This window comes from Cicer arietinum, chromosome 5 (assembly GCF_000331145.2).
Source record: "Cicer arietinum cultivar CDC Frontier isolate Library 1 chromosome 5, Cicar.CDCFrontier_v2.0, whole genome shotgun sequence".
In the NCBI taxonomy this organism is placed as follows: Eukaryota; Viridiplantae; Streptophyta; class Magnoliopsida; order Fabales; family Fabaceae; genus Cicer; species Cicer arietinum.
In genome coordinates, this window is record NC_021164.2 from 59,772,040 (window position 1) to 59,797,535 (window position 25,496).

The 25,496-nt window shown below is 27.7% G+C and overlaps 2 protein-coding genes and 1 long non-coding RNA gene across 5 annotated transcripts in view; 2 read left to right on the forward strand and 1 right to left on the reverse strand.

Annotated features, from left to right (window-relative positions):
• Positions 1-1,795: 1,795 nt before the first annotated feature.
• On the forward strand, positions 1,796-7,263 carry LOC101494073 (uncharacterized). Of its 2 annotated transcripts, XM_004500504.4 has the most exons (10): positions 1,796-2,184; positions 2,264-2,369; positions 3,381-3,682; positions 3,846-3,951; positions 4,048-4,404; positions 5,101-5,180; positions 5,260-5,384; positions 5,994-6,287; positions 6,881-6,929; positions 7,056-7,263. In XM_004500504.4, the coding sequence occupies exons 1-9, from the start codon at positions 2,081-2,083 to the stop codon at positions 6,898-6,900; spliced, it is 1,494 nt and encodes a 497-aa protein (XP_004500561.1). In that variant the 5' UTR covers positions 1,796-2,080; the 3' UTR covers positions 6,901-6,929; positions 7,056-7,263. The 2 variants fall into 2 exon arrangements, with proteins under 2 accessions (XP_004500561.1, XP_004500560.1); XM_004500503.4 differs by lacking the exon at positions 7,056-7,263 and having other exon boundaries at positions 6,881-7,026.
• Positions 7,264-18,441: 11,178 nt separating this feature from the next.
• Positions 18,442-19,576, forward strand: LOC113786766 (uncharacterized). Its single transcript, XR_003473079.2, has 2 exons — positions 18,442-18,677; positions 18,811-19,576. It is a non-coding gene; the product is annotated as an uncharacterized lncRNA (long non-coding RNA).
• Positions 19,577-25,242: 5,666 nt separating this feature from the next.
• Positions 25,243-25,496, reverse strand: part of LOC101494594 (WAT1-related protein-like) — a 4,454-nt gene continuing 4,200 nt past the window's right edge. Inside the window, exon 8 of one of the 2 annotated variants that reach the window (XM_073368124.1) lies at positions 25,243-25,495. In XM_073368124.1, coding sequence (XP_073224225.1) covers positions 25,447-25,495 — 49 coding nt within the window. In that variant the 3' untranslated portion in view covers positions 25,243-25,446. 2 annotated transcript variants of the gene reach the window in all.

Genomic DNA, 25,496 nt, shown 5'->3' on the forward strand with positions numbered 1-25,496 from the left:
TTTCCCTTTGATGGCATCTGTTCCTTTATGATGATGAGCTATCATTAATTTTTGTTGTATAAGAAGAAGTCTCAAAATAGTGGGCTATGTTTTAAGGTGTCTAATGATGGCTAACTGAGAATATAGTAGTAAAGGGAGTGGATCGTTGACTTTATAACCAGATGTCTTATCCCCATCCTGACTTGATTTATACTCTTTATACTTGGAATTGTGAGTTATCCTTTGATTTATACTTAACAAGACCCATCGGAAATTAGGGCTTATATACTGGAGTTTTCAACCATTCCTTGATAAAAAAATTCGAAACCATTTTTGATGGTTTTGTTTATCAATGCCAAAACTTGTGAATTATATGGTAGTTTGAAGTTCTTCCCATTTTTATAAGAAAAGCAAGAATCGGGAGAGAAGTATTTATCTTATAATTGTTCAAGTCAAAACTGTTATTATTGATGTATATTTAGATTAGTTTAAGGATAAGTAATTATAATTAATTTCTTTTTTAACCGAGTATTTTAAAAAGAATTAAATTTCTATGTACTATAAAGTTAAACATTTTTATTGATTAGAGTATAAAATATTTACATTGTTAATGCATATGAATTAAATATTTTGAAAATGATATTTCATTTGTATAAAAAATAATTTTTTATAAATTAACTCAAACTGACATAATTCCAAACATATAGAGATGAAACGGTATAGTTTGTCGGAAAAAAAATATCTTGGAAAGATGAATGGTCAAATGAAGAAGAAAAAAAATGACACAGGATCATAAAGGAATCTTTTTACAATCACAACCTCAATACGATAGTTTGTCACAAATAATAATTTGTTGTTTGTTTTATATTTGAATAATATGCATTGAATTTTTTTTAATTCACCATATGTAGGAATTATGTGCAATATGACTTGTTTCTTTTTGTTAGACCACATAGTGTAATAACAACACAAATCTCCACACCTCCTCTTGTTATCTCCAGTCCTTCTTCAACACCACCTCCTTTGATTAAGCCGCCGCTACCGCCTTTAATCCCTTTTGGGCAGTTGGAACTTCATCAATCTGATCACTCGCACCTCAATTTCACCCTCCAAAAATTTCATGATGCAATTAGTCGTTTGAAATTCTATTTTTTTATAGCTTGTTCTATTCCACTTTAGTTCCTCGTGAAACACGAAAAGCCATTGTAGTTTTTAACTGTAATTTAAACCCTTTCATAGAAGAAGAAGAAAATTCAATTTTATTGGAATCATATTACCCAAAAAAGTTATTGTAGACCCTAAATATCCATATTTTCATATTAGTTACACGTATACCGAAGGAAACAATTGAAAATGACTATTTTTTGTAAAAGACTGTAAATAGCTATTTTTTTAATCAAAGACTAAATTCGATTCCATATTCCAAAAAATAAAATCAAAATGAGTCATCAATATTAATGACTTTAATGATAATGAATTCACAGGATAAAACAACTTTAAAGTGTTTTCCAATTATAACTATTTATTTTATCACATCATATTACATAATCTTTAAATAAAAAAATTATAACTTCTTATGATGTAACAATTAATTACTGATTGTGGATATAAAATAATTTTATTCAGAAAATACATGTCTCTTAAATCCGTTGTTAATTAATAATAATACAAATCCAACCTTGTAAAAAAAATATAATTAAGAATTTTTATAATTCATTACAACACTGAAAAAAAGAATTTTATTCAGAAACTTCAGTTTGCACATAAACACGTAACAATAAAACTCTATAATAATAAATAAAAAAATAAAAAAATAATACAAAAATGAGAGTGGATGATTTGCGGAGGAAAATAGTGGAGAATTTAGTATCGGCGCAGCAGAAGAAAACCACAAACACTTTGAGTTGGAGTTTCAATTTGAAATTGAAATTCAAAGTGTGAAGTTGGTTTGCACTTTGCAGTGTACATTCTAGAGTCGAGTGCAGATCCGAAAGTGTACCCTAGTTATATAGTATACACAACACAACACAACACCACACCGATTACCATTTACCAAAGCAAAACAACGAAACAAATTAGAAGCTTCTCGAAAGAGATATACATGGCAGAAGATATCGAGACGACGAAGAAGGACGATGTCGACGTCGAGTCCCAAATTCAAACTGCCATGCTCTCTCGCGTTCCTCACTTCAAGCAACAAGCGGAGTTTGTTTATTTTCTTTTCTTTGCTTTTCTTTTCTTTTCTCACTCTGTAACTAACGAACTATCATTCTTTCCAATGCAGTTCTTTGACATTTGAAGGTGTCCGTAGATTGCTCGAGAAAGATTTAGGATTTGAGGAGTATTCTTTGGATTCCCACAAAAGGTTTATCAAGCAATGTTTGGAAAAGGTTTCATTCTAAACCCTAATCTCAATCTAATACTATGGATAAATCTTACTTATTAATATTAGGGCTCGTGCTTTCAACGAGTAACTTTTTTTGAGCATCATATTAACTATTAATTGCTTTCGTTGCTATTGTTTTAACATTTGACTTGGGTTTAGCTTGCCGCATGCTATTATATTTATCTATTTGATTATCTTTCTGCTCGTGCTGAATTTTTTTCTATTTTCATTTGTGAAAATTTGCGTTAATTTTACCCCTGGAGGAAATAGATTTTTGAAGAAAACAATTTTCTACATTTCTAGAAACAATGAAAATGTCAAAACACTATTTTCACTATGTTCCGAAATACATCTTCGTTAACTAGCATTTCATCTTATTTCCAAGACAATTATTTACTTCAAGAGCCTCTCATTGCTGTTTATTTATGAATTTTTTTTCCGTTTTCATTTCTTAAAATGCGTGTTCATTTTCTATTTTCAATTATGAAAATTTGTGTTAATTTTACTTGTTAATAAGAAGGTAAGAGACTTTCGAAGTGAACAATTGCCTATATTTCAAGAAACAATAAAAATGTCAAAATACTATTTTCATTATTTGCCGAAATGCATCTCTTGATTAACTATTATTTCATCTTTTCTGTGACAATATTTCACTTCAAGAGTTTCTCATTAAGGTTAAATGAAAACACAAAATGTTTTCACAAAGTCAACGGGCCTTAGTTTTCTAGCTTTTTCTGCGTGTGTTTTAAGAACTACATGACTTGTGAAAGACTGAAAATGGCTTTATGGGTGATAATTGTTATATTCTGTTTACTTAAGCTGGACCTACAATGTGTTTTATTTTGTGTTACCTAACTTTGGTTGACATAATTCAAGCATAATAGAATTTACTACCAATTTCCTATAGTGATGATAAATTTTATAATATAAATTCGCATCCTATTTAATATTTTAAATTCTGATGTGATGAAGAATGCTCGATTTTTTGGTTATATGGATGTGTGTTTTCTGCTAGTGCTTAGAAGAGGTTGGTGATGATGATGCCTCAAAGATGTCGGGGGAGGAAGAGGAAAAGGGTGAAAGTACACAAGAGGTGGAAGGGAAAAAGGAGGAACATCAATCTAAAGACGAAAAGGATCTCACCGAAGATGAGGAGAAAATGGAAGATTCTCCAGTACTAGGTCTGCTTAAAGAACAAAAGAGAGTTAAAAATGAAACTAAGAAAGCAGAAGGCAATGGAAAAAAAGTAGTTCCTAATGAGGCCTTGATTAAGAAAGCTATTATAAAAAGATCTTCATACCTCAAGGCTAATGCAGAGTATGTTGCTGATTCTTCCAATTATTAATTGTTCTGACCTCTCTTTATGACAATGCTCATAATCTCACTGTTCTTACCTTTGATTCATGTATTAACATCCACATATTCTTTGGCTATAGTTCTTAAGATGTGACATGGAGTGCATTTCATTTGTTGATTTCAGCGAAGTCACTGTGGCCGGTCTTCGTCGACTATTGGAGGAAGATCTTAAACTTGATAAATTTAGTCTGGATCCCTTTAAGAAGTTTATAAGGCAACAGCTTGATGAGGTGAGTTAAAACCTGTCAAAAAATATTTCATTGATGCATATAAGAAGCACAAAAATACACAATTTGATTCTTAGCAAGTCTATGTTAAATGTGAAGGTACTAATGTCTTCTGAAGTTCTGGAGCCTGCAAAAAGTGCTAAGAAAATTGTTAAGAAGAAGCCTGATTCAAAAGTCACTAAAAAGGTCAGTACTGAAGAGAATTCTGATACTTCAGATAAGGTGAGTGAAGAGGAAGAGAGTCAGGAAGATGAAGTCAAACCTAAAAAAAAAAGTGTTCCAAAAGGTAAGGCTTCTGTTGGACCCAAAAAGCGTAAAGGAGAAGAGATCAAATCACCCAGCAAGAAAAGGGCCAAGCCTGATAAAGAAGCCTCAGAAGACAATAGTGATGCAGAAGATGGTGGAAAAAACTCTGAAGATGATCAGTCCCATTCATCAGCAGAGAATACTACGCAGGTTATACTAACTTATTGGTCATTATGTGCCGATTGCAAATATTAACAGGGACAGACCTATTCCCAAGCAAGTGTGGGCAATGGCCTGAACCTAGTTTTGAAAAATAATACTTTTAGTATTTAATACACTAAAAAAAATTATATGATAAAAAAAAGACATGCTATAGATTGTTTCTCCACTATGCTTTGATTTTTTTAAATATGTATTAAAATTACAAAAACAAACTTAAATGTGTCTTTTATTATTCATTTGTCTTTAAATAATTAATTTAGTCTTCAGTTTTTGTCACTTTGGTCAACACTTCTAACAAAAGAGACATTTGAGAATATGTTTGTAATTTTGATAAATTTAGAGACTATAACATTACATGCAACAACACTTAACAAAAAAATTTGGTGTCTTCACTACTCAGTTAAATTTGGTGCCTCCACTACTCAAAATTTTTGGGCCCGTCCTTGAATATGAGTGCTTGCTATAAATTGAAAAGTTAGGGCCGTAGTCATATTTATTGAACAAGCCTGATCTTTTAGCTGAATGTGATTAATAGCTCCTTATATAACGAAATATCCACTTGTTATCCTTCTGTGAGTTTTAATGAAGATTTCCCCAACATTATTTATTATTTATAAATTTTTACAAAGTTAATTGTATTAAGTATATTTAATTAAATCACATTCTTTTTTCCTTGAACTTCAGAAGAAACAAGTTTCAACTCCTGTTGTGTACAGTAAACGCGTGGAGCACTTGAAATCTGTTATTAAAGCCTGTGGGATGAGGTGATTTTCTATTTTGGATTCCCATGATCCTGGATCTTTACTGAGGATGATTGTTTGATTTTATGTATTTCTGTCACAGCGTTCCTCCTGTTATTTATAAAAAAGTCAAGCAGGTTCCTGAAAACAAACGGGAAGGACAATTAATTAAGGAATTGGAGGAAATCTTATCTAGAGAAGGCTTGTCTTCAAATCCATCTGAAAAGGGTGAGTTTTTGTTTGTTAGTGATCCCTCATCCAGGGATTTTAGCTATTATTTACATCCTGATTGAATAATATATGCATATCCTTTATTAAAGGAGATCTTGGAGCTATAGTTATCAGCTGTGCCCAATTATCTTTCACACAACCCAAACAATTGAAAGCTTTTCCAGTTTGATCCAAGCATTTTTTGTGCAGTCAGTTCTGGATATATATTTACATATGTTAGAAACTAAGCTGAAGTACTTGTGAATATATTATGAACATATTTAAGTTGCACCTTTATAATTTAAACTAAATCAATCCCATGATCTATGTGACAACTTTAGGGTCTTAAGTTCATTCAGTATGTATGTTGTGGAGTGAAATGTTAACATCACAAATCAAATATAAATTTTGGACATTTTTATTAATATATGTTGTTTGTCAAGTAAAAGGGGCATTCTGTAATATTGAGTGTGTTTGTGCAATAGTCCCTGTTTATCGTTTGGAATTTAATGTCTGCTGCATTTTCTCATTCAGGATGCAGATGCTACAGCCTCTGATATGGTTTCATTCTATCTTTATATTTATTGTTCATATTTTCCCCTTTTTTCTCTCTTCTCATTTTCTTAGAAATCAAAGAAGTGAAAAGGAAGAAGGAGAGAGCCAAGGAACTTGAGGGTATTGATATGAGTAATATTGTGTCAAGTACACGTAGAAGGGCAACAACTAGTTTTGCAGCTCCTCCGCCACCAAAGCCAAAGCCCAAGACTCCTGTGAAAACTAGTGATAAAGATACTGAAGGTAGTGATAATGACAAGGATGATGAAGTGAATGATAATGAAGAGGATGAAGAGGATGAAGAAGATGAAGAAGAGGAGGATAGTAGTGATGATGATGGAAGTCAGAGTGAAGAATTTAATGATGGTAAGTCTCTTTAAAATAGTTTAAGGCACTGTATTGTTTTCATTTTGTTGGTTTATCTGAAATCATTGGTTCTAGAATCATGTGTTCGCTAGTGCTTTTTGCAGTGCATAACTAGTCTGTTGATGATTAATTGCTTGGATAGGTTTGAAGCAATACGGATAGTAGGAAGTGAAATTTGATCTATCAAATGATTCCCACATTTTTATCTTTGAGCTATACCTTGTATTTTAAGCTCCATTTTGGTATCTACACGCTGTTGCCAAAATATAAGACATCTGTGTTTAGTTATTACTGAATTTTTTACAATTAATTAGCAACCTCAATATGCTGAACACACATAGATAATGTATCCTATCTTTGCCTTTCATTTTTCTAGATTTTTAGCTCCATGTTTACCTTCAAAGTTATAGCTAATTCTTAAATAAAGAGGAAGAGATGAGTTGCACTTAGAACACAGTTCTTATCACGAAGCAATTTAACGGACTTCATAAACTGTCTGGTTCATTATTATGAGAAGTAGGCAGCATGTATGTGTTCCTTCTTTCTTTGCTTTGTTTGGAAGTGGTTGTTCTTATATTATCTCATTCATGCAGATGAAGAGGACAGCGATTGAACTCGGGCAGATTCTGCAATAATTAAAAGGTGAATTTTTCTACAATTAATTAGGAAGTGATGGTGTAAAATGTAATGTATCGTAATATGTTTCTCTTCCATTTTTTTTCTTTCCCTTTACTTTTTACCTTTTTTCTCCAAATTGTTACTTGTCAGATGGCCAGTGCTTGTTGCTTGTTGAAGAATATTACCTAGTTTCCTGTTGGTCTATGGATAGGAACTTAAACACTGGATCTAAATTTAGAACCTTTTGTTGGTGAGATTGCTCGATTTTAATTTAAATCTTAAGTGGCAGTGTGACCAATAGTGGTGGAAAACAAAGGCCTCTGTTGAAATTTAAGTCACTTATAACTTGTTGATTTCATTAGTAATCTACAGCACGCTAAAACCTGAAACGAAATTCATTTGCTTAAGACATTATATTTGTCTAAATGCTTGCTATTATTGTGTATAATCCTGTGCACCTCTACTCTTTATTTTTCTACTTAAAGAATACCTTATTGAATCCGAACCTAAAATATCATCTGGTTGGTTGAAACCGAATATGTTTTTGGTTGAGTTAGCATTCAAATAAAAGTTATACCGTACTAATACAATATGCACGAGATTTGACGAAGATTAGAGATTCAAATAAAAGTTATACTGTACTAATAAATGGCGATAGATATTTTCGGGCACGAATACTAGTAATTCGTTACTTGCTTAGTTGGACGGATATTATCTTTCAAATAAATATATATATATGCACAATTTTTGGAATTATGTAGAATTTTTCCTCACCTGTTAAAAAAAAAGTATTAATACATTACTACATAAATAAAATATAAAATGTATCACAAAATTCAATCATGAAAAATATTAATATTTTAACACAAATAAAATGCATTACAATATAATAATCTTATTAATTTATTATGAATAGTTGCGGATATGAATATTAAAAGGGACGATACTTGCCAAGACCGTGTAATATGTCAGGGTAAGATGAATAAAACAAGATTTAATGACATTTATAATGTAGAGTTAGTATACATGGGATCCACATTTGTAGTGGTCGTAAGTATGGATGAGAACCACATGACTTTAAAAGACTTGAGTCTAATATTCGATTAATTTTTTAGATTTAAATTTGATCTAGAGTATTTTTTTTCGACCTAATATGATATTTTTTAAAAGTTTGGCATGATCTAAAAATTTATTTAAAAATCTATTTAATATTAAAATAATTAAATTGTATATTTTATATATTTTTTAAATAGGCTAAACTAAGCCTTTATATATAAGAAAAGTTAATAAAATAATAAACATAAGAAAAATTAATAAAATCACACTTTATTTTTTACTCAATAAATACTAAGTTATTAAAAAATAATATATATATATATATATATATATTTATAGGCCAGTCTATCAAATATAATAAGAATTTTTATATGTTCGAGTTTGACCTATTTAAATTAAATGATTTTAAAAAAAAAATCATGAACTTAATAGTATTATTTAATAGATCTGACTATGCCATATGCCCCTAATTATAGAGTCTATTTCCATCCTTAATTGTAAGCTTCCATCTCTAGTTGCAAGCCCTCAATGAGTGTTTATTGTTATACAATGAATATCAACTATCATTCTACAAAAAACATATGATGGTAGCTTCTTTTTCTCACTCTTCAATGTCTTCTGAATTGAACAATTTAGAAGTGTGTTTTGAGGGCTTTTGAGAGGATAGGAGGTGAAAAAGAAAGTCATTATAGATGATAGGTGTTTATCAAATTGTTTTCTAGACAATTTATATTTGAGGTTTGGTTTCTGATCACACTTTATTGAACTTAGAGCAATTGGACTTATGTTCATATTTGGGTCGCATCAAGTAAACTTCGGAATTGAGTTTTCCAAGGCCATCCCATTACACCTCTAAAATATAAGCATTACGAACTTCCTTTGAATTAAATTATAATATTTTAATAAGTGTTATTTATATAATAGTGTCTTTGGTCATAAATATAATTAAAAAATTAAAATGTATCCGATCTAAATTTTTAAATTAAATATACTTTGATTTTTGTTTATATTTGTGACAAAATAGAGTATATGTTAAGTTTCATCTGACAAATTAAAAAATTATAAATTATAAACAATTTAAAAATTTTGACGGAATCATATATTTGAGAATATCATTAATTTCTTTCAACCTTTTATTAATATGCTTGTATAGTTGTACTTGCTTATATTACAAGTTATTTATTTTTATTTTTAATTTTCTTTTTAATTTTTTTAAAATAACATATTAATAATTAGTTATTAATATTATTAGAGTTGAATATATCACCTCTTTATTAGTCTAACTCCTTCAAACCACAGAACTAACTTATGACACACATGCTGATATTGCAAGTAGCTAAATTTAAGTGGTTTGATTGCAATTTTTTATATAAGCTGCTTGATTGCATTTAATTCTGTCTGCTTTTTAAAGGTTGTTGTCTCTTTTGAATCACATTATAAAAGTGTCATAAACTTTTGAAAATTTAAACTATTCAAGGTTGCTTTCTTTGTTTGTTTCTATCTTCGTCTCTTTTTTAGTGGTGCAAGTGCATGTAATTATATAAATGTAACATCGAATTTTTTTCTTACTTTTGAAGTGGTATATATTATTTTTAGTAACCTCATGGCTAGCTTTCGTACCAATGGTATTCAAATGAAAAAGTGGATCGGTTTAGTAAACTATCATATTCATATATCACTATTATTTCGCACGGAAACCCTTTTTTGGGTACAATCATATCAATAATAATCTGTAAAAGCTTAATTTAAAGAAAGAGCTTTGACTAACAAAAAAAGCTTAACGAGCTTTTACAAAAAACTTGAAAAGAGTAGACGTCGATATTATAAATTTGAACGAGACTATACTACTGAATTAAGGGTTATGAATCAAAATAATAATAAAAATAAAAATAAATAATTAATAATAATAATAATAATAATAATAATAATAATAATAATAATAAAATGTATAATTTATTATATAATAATAATTTTTTTGTTGGAGTTTGATTGAAATAAAAAATCTTGAAGAAAACTCAAATTATTAAGTATTAGAGGTCAATACAAAATATTTATTCAAATATTTAGTTCAAAGAGTGTGAGTGTACATATATATTTTAGATAAGTTTATGTGTCGTAAAAAATTTCACACAATAGTATTTTCTTGTTATTATTAGACTTATAAGATAGTAATTTTTCTCTTCTACTTTGGAGTTTCAAAATATTTTGTATTTAATTAAGTATTATAATTTCTCTGTATCTTATTTTTATAATACTTTTAGTATAAGGAATAAATAATTAATTAATTACATTTTTGAAAAATGTTGATTCATTTTAACTTTTCAGAATTGTTTTCTCAACCACTATATATATCAAATGAGTTTAGAGGATATATATTGTCTTTCTAAACCAATTTTAGAATGATATCTAATGATAATCAACATTTTTTAAAATCAATTTTATACTGCTATCTAATGATAGTCAACATTTTGTCATGCTATTTCACTCTTATACGTGTATTTTGAAATTAATTGAATGTGGTAAAATAATGTCTTCTTAAACATCGACAATGTATGATGCATTAACTCAAATTAAATACCCTTCCACAAAACATAAGTTAGACCCTCTTAATTCAACATAAATGAAAAATATCTATTACTATAGTTTTGATTAATAAATATTTAATTAATGTCATTATTGTTGAAAAAGTGTGTCTTTATATTATTTATAGAATTTAATTTATATATATTGTCAATGTAATTTTTTTAATATTATTAATCAATTACAAATATTAGATAATAATGTTTGATTTTTTCAATAACTACTATAAATATTTAAGTAACATATATGATTAATCATAATGTATTGACTATATAATTTTTTTTTACATAATTAATATGAAAATAAAACTTTTATTTGTATGTCCAAAAACTGTAATAATAGACATCTCTATTTTTTTAGAAGTGAGGAAGATGGTTACCGACGAAACATAAACTTTATGACAAATAATGTAACGCACACAATAATAATGCATAGCTATTGGAGTGCTCATGCACAAGAGTCAAGTTTGTGAATAGGTATGCTAATGTTGGAAATTCTATATTTTATTTATAAGTAAAAATAAATTAATAAAAATTTAATATATTTAATTTAATAAAAATTAATGTATTTTATTTAAATTTAGACAAAATAAATCTATTTTTATTACCTATTTTTATTTATAAATCAGGTTGGAGAGATTGTTTTTTTATTTGCAAGTTTGAATCCATTATTATACATATTAAAACTCTAAAAAGTTCTCTGATATTTATTTTGGTCAAAAAGATGAGATTTCTTTAGCAAGAAAGTTGGTAGGTAAAGTAGCGTTCAATTTCTTTCTATATGGGATGCAGGCTTTAATTTTGTACAATAAGCAATGCATACCTTAATAATGGCCATAGCATCCTGTCCTCCAAATTCCAAAATATAATTGGTGCATGCATCATTCTTTTAATATTTTATATTAGTTAATTATTTATTTAATTAATTATATAAATTTTTAATACAATTAATTTTATTATTATTATTATTATTTTTTATCAATAACTTAAGTTAAGAATCATAATACTATTATTAGTGTTGATTTAGTAATATATATTTCAACTCTACCTTTTGTATTTTTGTTATGTATGTATCTAGACTTCTTTTTGGTTTGACCATATCTTATTATGTTTAAGTTTTAGTTCCATTTCTTTTTTAGGTGAATGAGTTTATTTTGGTTGTAATTAATAAAAAGGAAATTATACTTTGATATTAATAAAAACATTAGTTAAGTTTCTGTTCCAATTTTTTCCAGAGCATTTTTTAGTGAAAATAAATTAAAGTAGGTGTGGTATATGAACTGGTGTGTAGGGTTTATATATATATATATATATATATATATATTACAGGTTGCATTCTTGGAATGCGACCACATAAAAGATGATTTTTTTACTCTATAGTGGGAGATCGCATCCCAGAATGCAACCTCTTATTGAAAGAAATTAAGAAATCATCATTCTGTTAGTCGCAGGACGGAGATGCGACCTCTTGAAGATAAAAAAAAAGAAGATATTTTGGTAAATAAATTTAAATGTAGAGTATGTTGGTTAAATTTTTTTTAAAATGATATAATAATAAAAAAATCAGTGTGCAGCAGTCTAGTCCCGTTAGCAGATTTATATATATATATATATTCTCTCTTTTTGAAAAAATGAATTACACGTTGAAAAATATATATTTGTCCTACTTTTTTCACTTCCAAGATATCTCTCTCTTACGATCACACGAGATGATTTTTTTATGCAATAAGAGGTCGCGTCATAGGAATGCGACCATATGTTACATTTTAATTTTTTTTTATAAAGGAATAATTATTTATTTAATAAAAAAAAATTATATTAATAAAATCAAACAAAATATATCTAAAAAAACATCAAAGTAATAAGATTGAATAGATATGCCAAAATAAATAACGTTCTATATTATTTTAGCAACTCCCTAATATTTTGCAGACAAATCTATATTATTTTAACAACCCCATGCTATTTTGCAGATAAATCTATATTATTTTAACAATTCTGTCTTATTTTGCAGATAAAATAAAAACTTAATTCTATTTTGTTAGCAACATACTTCTATTTTTTCTCCGGATCTAATAAAATAAAAAATAAAAAATAAAAAAGTAAATTATATTAATAAAATCAAATAAAATACATTAAATTGAAGAAAAAATACATCAAGTTAAAGAAACAAAATATCTGAAATTTAAATTAACGGTATCCATCTAAATGTCCTCTAGTTCTCCATCTCCATGCACATACATATTTGTACTATTATCATATGGTTGGAGGACAACCTAGATTTGGAACTGAAGAATATTTAGGTGAACATCCTTAATTTAAATTTAATGTATATTTTTTCTTCCTTTGATGTATATTTTGTCTTCAATGTATTTTGTTTGATTTTATTAATATAATTTACTTTATTTATTTATTAGATCCGAAGAAAAAATAGGAGATAGTTGTTAAGAAAATAAAATAAAATTGCTATTATAAATCTACAAAATAAAATGAAATTATTATAATAATATAACACATTATTAACTTTTATTTATTTTTCTATTAGATATATTTTATTTAATTTTATTATATAATTTCATTTTTTATAAATATTTTTATTATTTTTTATTTATTAAATTAACGATTATTTCATTAAAAAAATTAAAAAGTAATAGATGATCACATTCATATGTGATGTGACCTATTATTGCATAAAAAAATCATCCCATTAACTATTAAGTAACTGATTTTGATTCGATTAATTGAGTTATTTTTCAAATAAAATTAATCTCACGGAGCTAGTTGTAGGTAAATTTGTGGACTTAAGTTTTCTCAACGAACTTTTGGCTGTCTAAAAGACACTTTTGATCGATTTTAAGAGGTTGAAGTAGGTACTTCTATTGATAACATTAGCTTATTAAAAAAATTACTCAATTAAAGAATTAATAATAATCATCTAAAAAAAATAATCCGTGTAAATATATGAAAATATGATTGAATTTGAAAATATTATTAGTATTTTTTTAGGATCATTGGCTAAGTCTAATTTAAAAGGTGGAGAGAGTGTGTACTAGTGCTGGTGAACTTGGTGGTATTAAATGAAAATACTTATATTTATTGGGAAAAGTCTAATTCACTTCTACATTGATCAATAAACAATATATTAGTTCTGTAAATAAAACAATATATTAGTGATTTTCACGTGGAAGTGAAACTCAAGAAAGGCACTGATTTTTTTAATAATGCATTATTTTTGTATTTTAATATAATTAATAAATAATTAAAAACGAATAGTGTGAATATAGTTTTAAGAATGTATAACATGTGAGTAAAATTAAAGTATGCATGATGCGAGTTCTGTCTACTCTTTTAAATTGATATTATATCTATTTTTAAATATAAGATTCTTTAAAACTTTTTTTCTTCCTTTTTATATTTTTTTTTAAATTTTCAAATGCATTAATTATTTATTTATCTGAAATATACAATAAAAATACAATAAAAATACTCTAATAAAATATTAATTAATTATTTTTTGGGATAAAAAATAACAATTCTCTTTTATTAATCTATAAAAACATACAAATTATCAATAAATTTAATACTACGTGACCTTTTTAATTCTCATGATTTTTGCAAAATAATCATATATTTAGAGATAAAGTTAGTTCGATTTTCACAAGACTATGGTTTCCTTCCTTACTTTATGATTGTACAAGTACATCCGTTACGTAAAAAGAATAACAAATAGACACTCCAAATAATAAATCACTCACATGTTTCCAATTAAGGTGTTGTTGAATATGAAAGTTTATTAAAGGGAGGAAGCAAAAGTGATAGAAGAGTTGGCAAATTTGATAAGTGCTAGCTTGGAAATTTGGACCTACCAGCCACTAAGGCACATAGTACTAACTTGCAAGCAATATTTGATTTGTAGCTTCCAATTAATGGGATCAAAATAAGTTGGAAATGACGGTCGACCACTTGTCCTATGAAGAATTCCCAAACAGGAAAACTTAGCAATGATGTGTGTGAAGTAGCTAGATTAGTGTATCACGTTTACTAACCTTGCTTTAAAAGGACGTTCCAGAAAATAAAGTAGCACTAATGAAAAATGAAATTCATAAAAGTGAGACCCCAAACTCCAATCATCCATCGTTTAGTGTCATAACTATTTATGATCATGTTAGAATGTAGATTATTGCGGCAGTAAGAATCTATCACCACCCGACCTAGATGTGTGTTTAGTATTACAATCAGATTTATTCTTGAAATTTTATACAGTGTATGTAAGATTTAAGTGATAAATTTGATGTGATATTTGTTTTATAAATTTTTATATATATATATATAAATTAATTAAGTACAAATCATGAATTCTATGTATATTAGAAAGTAAAATTTTTTATAAGATAATTAATTCAAACGTATATTATATTTTTAAAATTTATTTTATTTTAAAGTTAAAATTTATTATTTTTAGTTATAAACGTGATTTTTATATTTATATTTATTGAATAATTTATTTTAAAATACAAAGTATTTTATATTTATTTTTTGACGTAACTCATATTAGAGTGGTTCAATCCACAATTTTAATGGGTCAAATTCGGATCACCCAACGTAAGACGCATGATGATGGAAGATTTTTGAATTATAGTCACTCAATACAAAGTAGACAAATCTAGATTCGACATATCGCAATAGTTCACTTGTACCCTCGTTCTTATCCATTTGATGACAATCAAACCGTAATCACAATCACTAGACGACAATGATAAATATCTCACGTTAAAAAGGACATATGTGATGTATCAAAAGGGTGATCCGAGAATCACCGACACTCTCTGCCAACCCTAATAGAATTCTTCTAAAATCTATAGGAAATGTCATATACAAAAAACAACTGGTATAGAAAAAAGTTACATTGAATTCTAACCCTAAAAATCTCTTACTTGATTGTCAAAATGTTTGTAGAATATCACCTTAATGAAGAGTTTAGAGTCTCTGACATCATACTTGCCACCAATAGAACAACTGCATTTCATCACTAATTCAAAAATTGTAGCTGCAAGGCATGGCAAACATGGAATCTAATGGAACATAAAATGTGTAATCGCATTAGAAATGGTTGAATTATTTTTTAGTTAGACTTAATTGCAGTTGTAATCCCCTATTTTAGCTGAATAACGAAAATAGTTCCTCTAATTTATTTCTCCTCAGTTGTGGTCCCTCAAATAGATTTTTGGTCCAAAATTTGATGAAGTGTCATTTTTTAAGCCGTACTACACCATTTTTTATTATAGATCTCATGTACAATTGTTGCACAACGAGATCTTAGAGGCATAATGTGGCTTAAATAAGCGCAAAAAAATGACATTGCATCAAGTTTTGGATCAAAATTTTGTTTGAGGGATCAAAATTGGAAAGAAATAAAATAGAGGGACTATTTTCGTGATTCAGCTAAAATAGGGGGACAAAAACTACAATTAAGTCTTTTAGTTATATATTTTAAAAAATAGTTTTAACAGTATTGGCAATAAAAAATAATGCATTTTTCAAATATGAAAGTACATAAACAAAATTATAATTTATAGAAATTTAGATATTTTGAATTTTTGATCATCAAATTATATATTTCAGTAAAAGCTTATAGATTATATGTTTTTGCCTATTAAAAATAAATTATTTAAAAGTACTTTTAGTCTCTTATTTTATTTAAAATTATTTTTTAGTTATTTATTTCGAAAATTAGATTTTTACTCTTTTATTTTACAACTTGTGAGGTTTGATTGGTTTAGGTTCAATCATGTACATGTATCGCGATGTTATTATGTAAAGTAGCCAGAAGATATATACTAAGTGCCTAAGTTGGCGGAATCTAATGGAATTTGATTCTCTTCATTGTGCTATTTTTCCATGATGAGAGGAAATGGAATTTCATGACATAAGCACCACTTACAAGAGGATATCATGACGGCAAGAGATTTCAAAAAGAATTTAGTCTCTCATTTTTATAATAATTGAGTTATTTTATCATTTTATTTATATATTAATTTTTTTTATTTAACATCTTTTATACATAATATTTTTCTATTCACATTACATCAGATCACATCACTTAATGCCATTCTTCTTTCTTTCAACATGATAAAAGTAATTGATCAAGTAAATCATCTATTCACATTCAGTAATTAATCGCCAAGTAAATCATTTATTCACATTCTGTAATCAGCCACCAAATTTATAAGACAATCATAAATTTTCACCAAACCATTCTATAAAACATCATTCATATGAAATAGCAATATAATCACAAGGAATATGGGTTTGAATTATGGATCTTTTTAAAAAATCATAATTCTTGAAAATAATTCAAATTAACTTAAAGATCAATCTTGATTTCAAATAAAAAGTTCAAAACGTTCTGGGTGAGTTAAGAATGAATGAAGTAGATTATTTTGAAGTGTTGTGTGTTTAGCGAGGGAGAAATAAATAAATAAAAGGATAAGAATAAACACAATGATATATTTTGGTTCACCAAAGATAGACTATGTCCAGTCCTCACGATCTGTGAGTTTTTCTACTAATGTGCTTAACACAAGAACGTTTTTACTTTCACACTATATTTCTTGATCACTCTTGACCAGTTTCAAAAATTTCTTTTCAACCTTGAAAGGATATTTACAGTTCCCTTTCAGTATATAATTTTTTTATTACAATTACCTTTTGATACTTAAAAGGATTTTTTATAATATACTCAAACTATCTTAAGGGATAAACTTGAGTTTCAAATGATGTGTATAATAAAAGAGTTTAGAATCAAAATGTACTCAACACTTGTTTGAGATTGATTATCAGCAATAACTCAATAAAGAGATAATTGAATATAATAAGAGAGCTGAAGTTTTACTTGAGTGAATAATTTTGTTGCTTGAGTAAGATTCTTTAACCATAGAATGATTGCCTTGAAAATTCTTTTTGTTGTCTTCTCCTTGATGTTCCTTTTATAGATGAGGAGATAGTTTAAAAAGGCTCAATATAACCGTTACTGAACTTCAACAAATTGTTTGTCCAGATTGAACTTTATTAAACGTGTGCTATTTGATCCATAAAATTATTCTACAAAACCAGAACTTTATTGGTTATATGTTGTATAGAAAACGTGAATAAGTGATTGAATGGTTGTGACATGTCAATCATTTGTCTCAGAAGCATGTTGAGTTTTCTGCAAAAAGTGCAACAATATGTACCATTGTCCTTGCCCAGAACTCATCAGTCTGGAGAACAATCTGATCATCGATATGGAAGCTGTTTTGCTTCTTTGAGCCTTAAGCTTGAGTTTTGGGCTTGATTATTAATTTGAGCGGTCTTGATATTCTTAAACTTGAAGTTTAAATTATGGAAAATTATCTGTTTTTAATTTTATCTTTAAAAAGGAATAACCAGAATGTTCTTTTATAAAAATTGAAATGTTCCTTCATAAACCAAGATGTTCTTTTATAAACATGATTGTTCTTTTAATCAATCTTCAATTCAAGTAAGACACGATCTTCTCGATTTCTTTCATGGTGAGATCATTGATTGTTGTATAAATGTATTTGATCATCTAACTTTGAATAAATCACTCAAAAACACAAGTTAAATTGCAAAATAATCAGAATCATTTTTAATGATTAATTAATTGTTTATTTATCTTAAAAACACTTGATTTGAAATTTTGCCTCAACATCATATTCATTCATTTGGTGTAACATTAAACATTAAAGTGACAATAATTTCCATTGCGTGGCTCCATATATATATATATATATATAAAAGTTGAAAACATAAGTTATGATACCTACCTCACAGAAGATTGGTTTTCTTACACGCTTTATATAGCCTTAGGTTAGGCGCGTGGGTAATTATAACCTATCTTGGTTAAAATTATTTTTTCATTAAAATTAGAGATAGGTTTGGCAATGAAGTGCCATATCCCAAAATTGTTCCACCTTATAGATTTCAATTGAATCGTGAGCGTTAACGTTTTATTGAAAGCACTACTGCATATCATGCACATCTCACGTGATCTATATCGAAAGAAAAATTTTCAAAAGTCTTTTATCATTCTCTCTTCAAAACGTTCACAAATTTAGATGTCACCACCGGTTTTTTTGTTCGTATCAACGTACTCATATAATTATTATTAATTTATTTATATTTATTATATTTTTTTATTTGCTTATGTAAGTTAATATTATTCTATTTATCATACTTAAATAATTTGGTTTGTTATTTTCTTTGTGTAGAAAATGCATTGAGACGAGTTCTATAAAACAACTTTTCCAAATGAAGTGACAAACATGCTTTTGGTTGATCAATGATCCAACTAGTGAAGATGCTCCTTTGAAGTTAGCGATACGGTGCCAAAGTTTTGTTCGCTTTCAGGAGAATGGAACAAATTTTGTTAGACTAGAATATTGGTGGATGGTTCCACTATCAAGATTGGTTTTCCAGGAGCTTCTAACAACACTACTTTGGTTGCATGATCAAACAGTTTTGCAGGGACTACTTCAAAAGCGTAGATTATCATATGTACACATTCTAATATTTTTGCAATCTAAACTTGGATTTTTACATCCAAATGATTTAGACAAAATAATAACTCTGAGATTCCTGACAAGCATACTGATCAAAGTTATTTCAAATAGTCTCATCTCTTACGATTCATGGTTGATGCAGTTACAAAATAGAAAATCCTAATGCATGGAAAATGGGAAGTGACAATATGTTTTCCAAAGATTTTTCAATGTTACCACTATAGATTCATAAGGGTATCCAATTTATAAAAGAAGAGATGATAGTAAATTTGTTAAAAATAGGGAGTCTTTTGCATATAATAGGTTTGTGGTACCATGTAATAGAACATTTCTCTTAAAATATAATGCTCATATTAGCCTAAGACAACGAAGACAACGATGAGAATAAAGTTCAGGTGATTCTATCTCATCTATCGTTCATGCTACCTATCCATCGTTCTTGGAAAACATGAATGACCCATCATTTTTTTCATTAGCCTAAGAAGAATACTATTGTTGATCTTATTAATGATTATATGTTGTCGTTAATTTCATGCGAAGATAAAATATATCTGAGATTTGATATTCCGATTTCAACAAATCTAGATGTGGATGACCTTAATGAAGTGCATACACCAGAATTTTTTTAATACCATTATTGTTTTTAGTCTTCCAGGCTCTATGATTGTGCAATAGTACTCATTGATCATTACAAAAATAAGAAAATATGTACTTTAAGGGCATGTTATACATGTAATTAACATTGAAAATAAGGTGTTCACTACGCCAAAAATGACATTTTATAGCGCGTCTTTTACAACGCTTATTAAATACAAACGATGTTGTAGAGTTTTTTAAAAATAACGGAGGATACAACAGCGCTTTTTTGACAAACGCTGTAGAAAAAGCGCTGCTGTAGGGTCATATAGGGTCACATAGCGCTTGCACATAATGCTTACAACTCTTTTACAACGCTTATTGTAAATGCGCTGTAAATTGAAGCGCTCTCCCATAGTTTTTACAGTGCTTTTTGAGCGCTTTAAACATAAGCGTTGTAAAATGTAGCGCTCCTACCTTATGTTACATGACTGTTAAAGCGCTTTTTGTGAAAGCGCTGTAAAATTCATGTGCTTTCTATAATTAAATGACTTATTAGAGCACTTTTTATACAAGCACTGTAAAAGGCTTGCGCTTTAAATAAAAATCATTCACTTTAAATAAATAAAAACAAATTTAAAACAAATTTAATATGTTGCCCTAACCCTACGAACCCTCACGACCACATGAAATTGATTCAATTGATGATGGTTTATATCTTAGAGATGATCATAATGAGGGAATTTGGATTAATCCATCGTTTCATATCGTTAATGGACAAACAAATGTGAATCCCACCAGGAAAAGAAGAAGGACATCTTAATGTGTTTAATTGTTTTATATAAGCCATGTAATCTGAACTGAGTTCATGTAATTTTATTGTTTGATCTGCCAGAATTGAGCATTTTAATATTTAGCTGTAATAGTTCATTTAATTAAGGAGATCTTTTACAGCACTATAGGCTTTAAAAAAAATAAAAATAAGGAGGTCTTTTACAACACTCATTCAAAGAGCGCTGTAATAGGCTTTTAAAAAATAAGTTAAGAGGTCTTTTAAAACGCTTGTTGAAAAATCGCTGTAATATACTTTTAAAAAGTAAGTTAAGTAGGTTTTTTACAGCGCTCTATAATTGCATTAAAATGAATACATTTTTCACATGTTTTAAATTTTATTTATCATATATACATTAACAACGTAATTTCTATTTAACTTTTTGTTTTACAACTCTACTATAACATTTTAAAATATGAACGTTTTATGTCTTTTGAAAATAATCTTAACGCATTTTATATATATAATATTACATATTTCATAATTAGATCAATATTATGAACTTGCTTTCTTTTAAATAAGTATTATTTGGTTTTTGAAATTTTTTACAATTTCTTAAGAAAATAACATTTTACTAACATAATAAACCAAAACAAAATAAATAACTACAATAAAAAAAGATAACATTTTAGTTTGAGTAAAAATTTTAAACTAGTACAAATATTTTACTGACACTTTTTTAACAAATTTTACTAACATTAAATTTTAAAAATAATATTATAACAAACTATAAAAATAATATATTTGACATTTTAAAATAAAATTTTAATTTTTTAAAAATATTTTATAACCATTTAACCTTTTTTTGGACTAAATTTAACTTTTTTCAATACTAATGTATAAAATACTAATTTATATTTAAAAGACATTATATAATTACATTATATAATTACTTTTTTAATTACTTTATATTTGAAAGTTATGAACAAATAACAACTCTTCTCAATCAATACAATAACGTCACTTTCAAAATAAAAATGAAATAATATTAATTAAATAACTAACTTCAAATAAAAAGTTAACATTAAAAAGCGCTGTAATAGGCTATTAAAAATTAAGTTAAGGAAGTATTTTACAACGCTCTTTCAAAGAGCGCTGTAATAGGCTTTTAAAAAATAAGTTAAGGAGATCTTTTACAACGCTCTTTCAAAGAGCGCTGTAATAGGCTTTTAAAAACTAAGTTAAGGAAGTCTTTTACAACGCTATTTCAATGAGCGCTGTAATATGGTTTTATATATGACAGTAATCCGTTTCAGTTTCCTCTTCATTTCGTAAACTCCACTACGCTTCAGAGTTCTCCTCCTCTTCATTGTCCTTCTCATTGCGAACCCTACTGTCCATATGGATCATATTGCCAACCATCCCCATTGCGAACCATCTCCATCTTTGTTACTATCCCTACCAACTCTCATTCAAATACTATCCCTAAACCCTAAACCCTAAAACGCTTCAGTTTCCTCTTCATTACGTAAACTTCATACGCTTGTTTCCTCTTCCTCTTCATTCTCCTTCTCATTGCGAACCCTACGAACAATATTGCCTTGTTACTAACTCTCATTACGTAAACTTCATACGCTTGTTTCCTCTTTATTCTCCATGTCATTGCGAACCATCTTTGTTTCTGCGAACCCTACTCTCCTACGAACCGTTCGTATTTCTGCGTTGTTCTTCTTTGTTTGTATTTCAGCGCCGTAACCCTATTGTTCTTCTATTTTTCAGGTATTGTATTTATTAGTTTTTATATTTCACTAAAATGCATGTTGAACTTATACTGCTATCAATGCACAAATATTTATTGACTTATATATTTTATTTTATAGTGCCATCGTCAAAATAACAACATCGACTGTGGGTACTATATATTGCGATTCATGAAGGAGATTATTGATATGAGTCAAACTATAATCCCAGAAACGGTACGATATTTTCATTATTTGATTTTCATATATAAACTATGTATATATTTGATTCTAACTTATTTATGTTCAATTTTTATATCGCATAGTACTTTGACAATTCTAGTCCAACATACATTGAAAGAGATCTGATTGAAATAAAGGAAGACTGGTGTCAGTATGTGATTGAAATAAAAATTATTTGATTTGCTGGAAAATGGCATACTACAAAGGATAGTTATATGAATATATGGTTGTTCTGTTCTGTGTAGTTTTGATAGTTATATGTATATGAATAGGGCACATTTGAAAAGTTGTGAATATGTAGTTATAAGAATATGTATATAGTTCTGTGCTGTTGTCAATATGTGAATATGTATATGAATATGTTGTGAACTGATTGTGTAAATATGTAAAGTTATAAAGTTAAATTATAAAATTATATAGTTCTGTTGTTGTATACTGATTGTGTGAACTGATTCTGGATGAAAAAGATTTTGGAAAAAAAATTAAAAGACAGCGCTATAATAGGTACATAATAATGCATATATTGAATGCACATTTTACAGCACTTTTTCAAAAAAGTGCTGTAATAGGTGCATAATAATGCATCTATTGAATGCACATTTTACAACGCTTTTTAGAAAAAAACGCTGTAATAGGTGCATAATAATGCATCTATTGAATGCACATTTTACACTGCTTTTTCCAAAAAGCGTTGTAAAACGAGTATAACAAGCGCGCAATTTATTTACCTATTTTGTAGCGCTTTTTTATTTTAAAAAACGTTGTTGTATCTTTTACAACACTGGATGCTATAGCGCTTATTTTTTTTTGAAAAATCGCTGTAAATGGCTTAAAAAAACACTGTACAATAGATTTTTTCGCGTAGTGGTTTATATACTTAAGTTATCGTTGATATCGTCCGATATAAGAATTCCCTTAGTGATTTTATTTGTAATAACTATAAATAAAAGTCAAGATAAATTTTTGAAGCATGTTAGAGTTTATTTATTAGAGTTTGTGTGGACAACTATATATTGTAGTTTCAAGGGCCACGTCACGAAAGGATTTGAAGATTTTAATTGTCTATGATGAAAGGAAAGAATCAAACATCACTTAATGTAGTTTATAAAGAAGTGTTTTAAATAATTGAATGCTTAAGAATTATATTGAAAGCAACATTCATTTTTTATCACATGCTTTTATTTTGTTTTGCATTTGGTTGAATACTTATATTGTTAACAAACATCAAGTATGTTAAATAAACAAACTTTAACATTTAATTTCTGAAATATTAATTATCATTACTTACTAGAGAACGAGTACAAGTCTAGTTAAGAAAAATATAAAAATAAAAGAGATATAATATTACTTTTTACTAAATTATTCTTGTTAGACATTAATGCATTATTAATGTCATAAATGCATAGTAAAATATATTATATTGAAAGTGATTTAAATAATATTAAATAAATAATAAAATTGAAAATAAAAAGTGCAAGAGTAATTTATCTGTGACAATTTAATTTTTACAAATGGATACACTTTTTATGAACGAGAAAGAGTAATAGTCAAAATCTATCAACCCCTGACACCAACGTAAACATGACACTGAATATATTTTTATATATATAGAAACTACTAATAATACTTGGAAAAAATAAATTAATTTGAACATAAATTGGTTAAAAACTCAATCCCCATCGCCCCAATTTAACAGGTGGTTATTTTTATAGAACTCTGTTTTTGTGTTGGATATATGTGTAGATATCTTGATTTGGCAACTTCCAATGGAACACAAAGAAGTTGGAGATGACACGGACACAACTAACAGTAAAAATTGTTGGTCTTAGCGTTAACAAGGGAAGTTGGAAATATAATAATGCATGTGATCGATCATGAACTACTACCAATCACATTGCAACACACAAACATTCATCATGTTACAAACTTTATTATAAAGCATAAACTAAAATAAGCCCTCTAGGTTTAAAATTATTTTTATAGTGTGATTATGATTATGATTATTTAGTAGGAATATTGTCTTGTGGGGTTGTAGGTCCTTGGCAGGGGATCTTTGAAACAGAAGTAAGTTTCATGGAATCTGAATTATTTGATTCTCCTTGTCTAGAATCTTCACGTTAGTGAGCTGATGACACACAAACCACATTGTAAAATCCTATAATATTTCGTACCAAAACAATCCTCGAATATTTTGCATATATAGTTAAAGAACGACCTCTCATGCATGGCATAATAGGATCATCGTCATCGATCAATCATTAAATTCTAACTATGTGTAACTCTTCTTATCCCCCTTACAACTTGCAAATTAAATATAAAATAAATAAAAATATTTAGTGTACACCTTATAGGTGTGAAAATAAATGAGTTTGTACTATTTGTACATATAGTCGATCATAATTATTAATTATGTGATTATTGTTTCAAACCGCTACAAAAATAAATTGATATATTAAAATTAATGTTTTTATTATAAAATTAATTTATATTGAAAGTATATACTCTATTTTTTATTTTTTTTATTTTTTTTTACAAATGAATTGAATATATATTGCGAATTTATTCAGAACGAATAGAGCACGTGTGAAAATGAATTATACCGAACAAATAAATTTAATTGATTTTCCTCTATTAAGTTTATACAAGAAAAATAGTGATAGATTCGTTTGACTTTTGTTGATTCTTTTAGGAATAAGATTCGTAGTGTTCAGTGGTACTATTATACATATAGAATATTTGGTTAACAAGCACATATCATTAGATAAGTAGCTCAACATGCGAAAAGAAAAATTATTGGAAAGGACAAAAACAGAGACAAAAGCATTATTATTGCATTATTTGATTCACAATATTATACTTCCAGAAAACATTAAGGTAAAAAAAATAAAAATAAAGCTACTTAGGCTCAGGTATATTGAAAAAGATTTTCACACCGCAGAAAATCTTTCATAACCTCTAGCAGATAGGAAAAATTTATATATGAAACTATTCCTATTGGAACTTCATCATCAAGCTTCATGGTTGTGTTGGAACATTTTTTGCTGATCCTTTTTTTAACTTTTCAG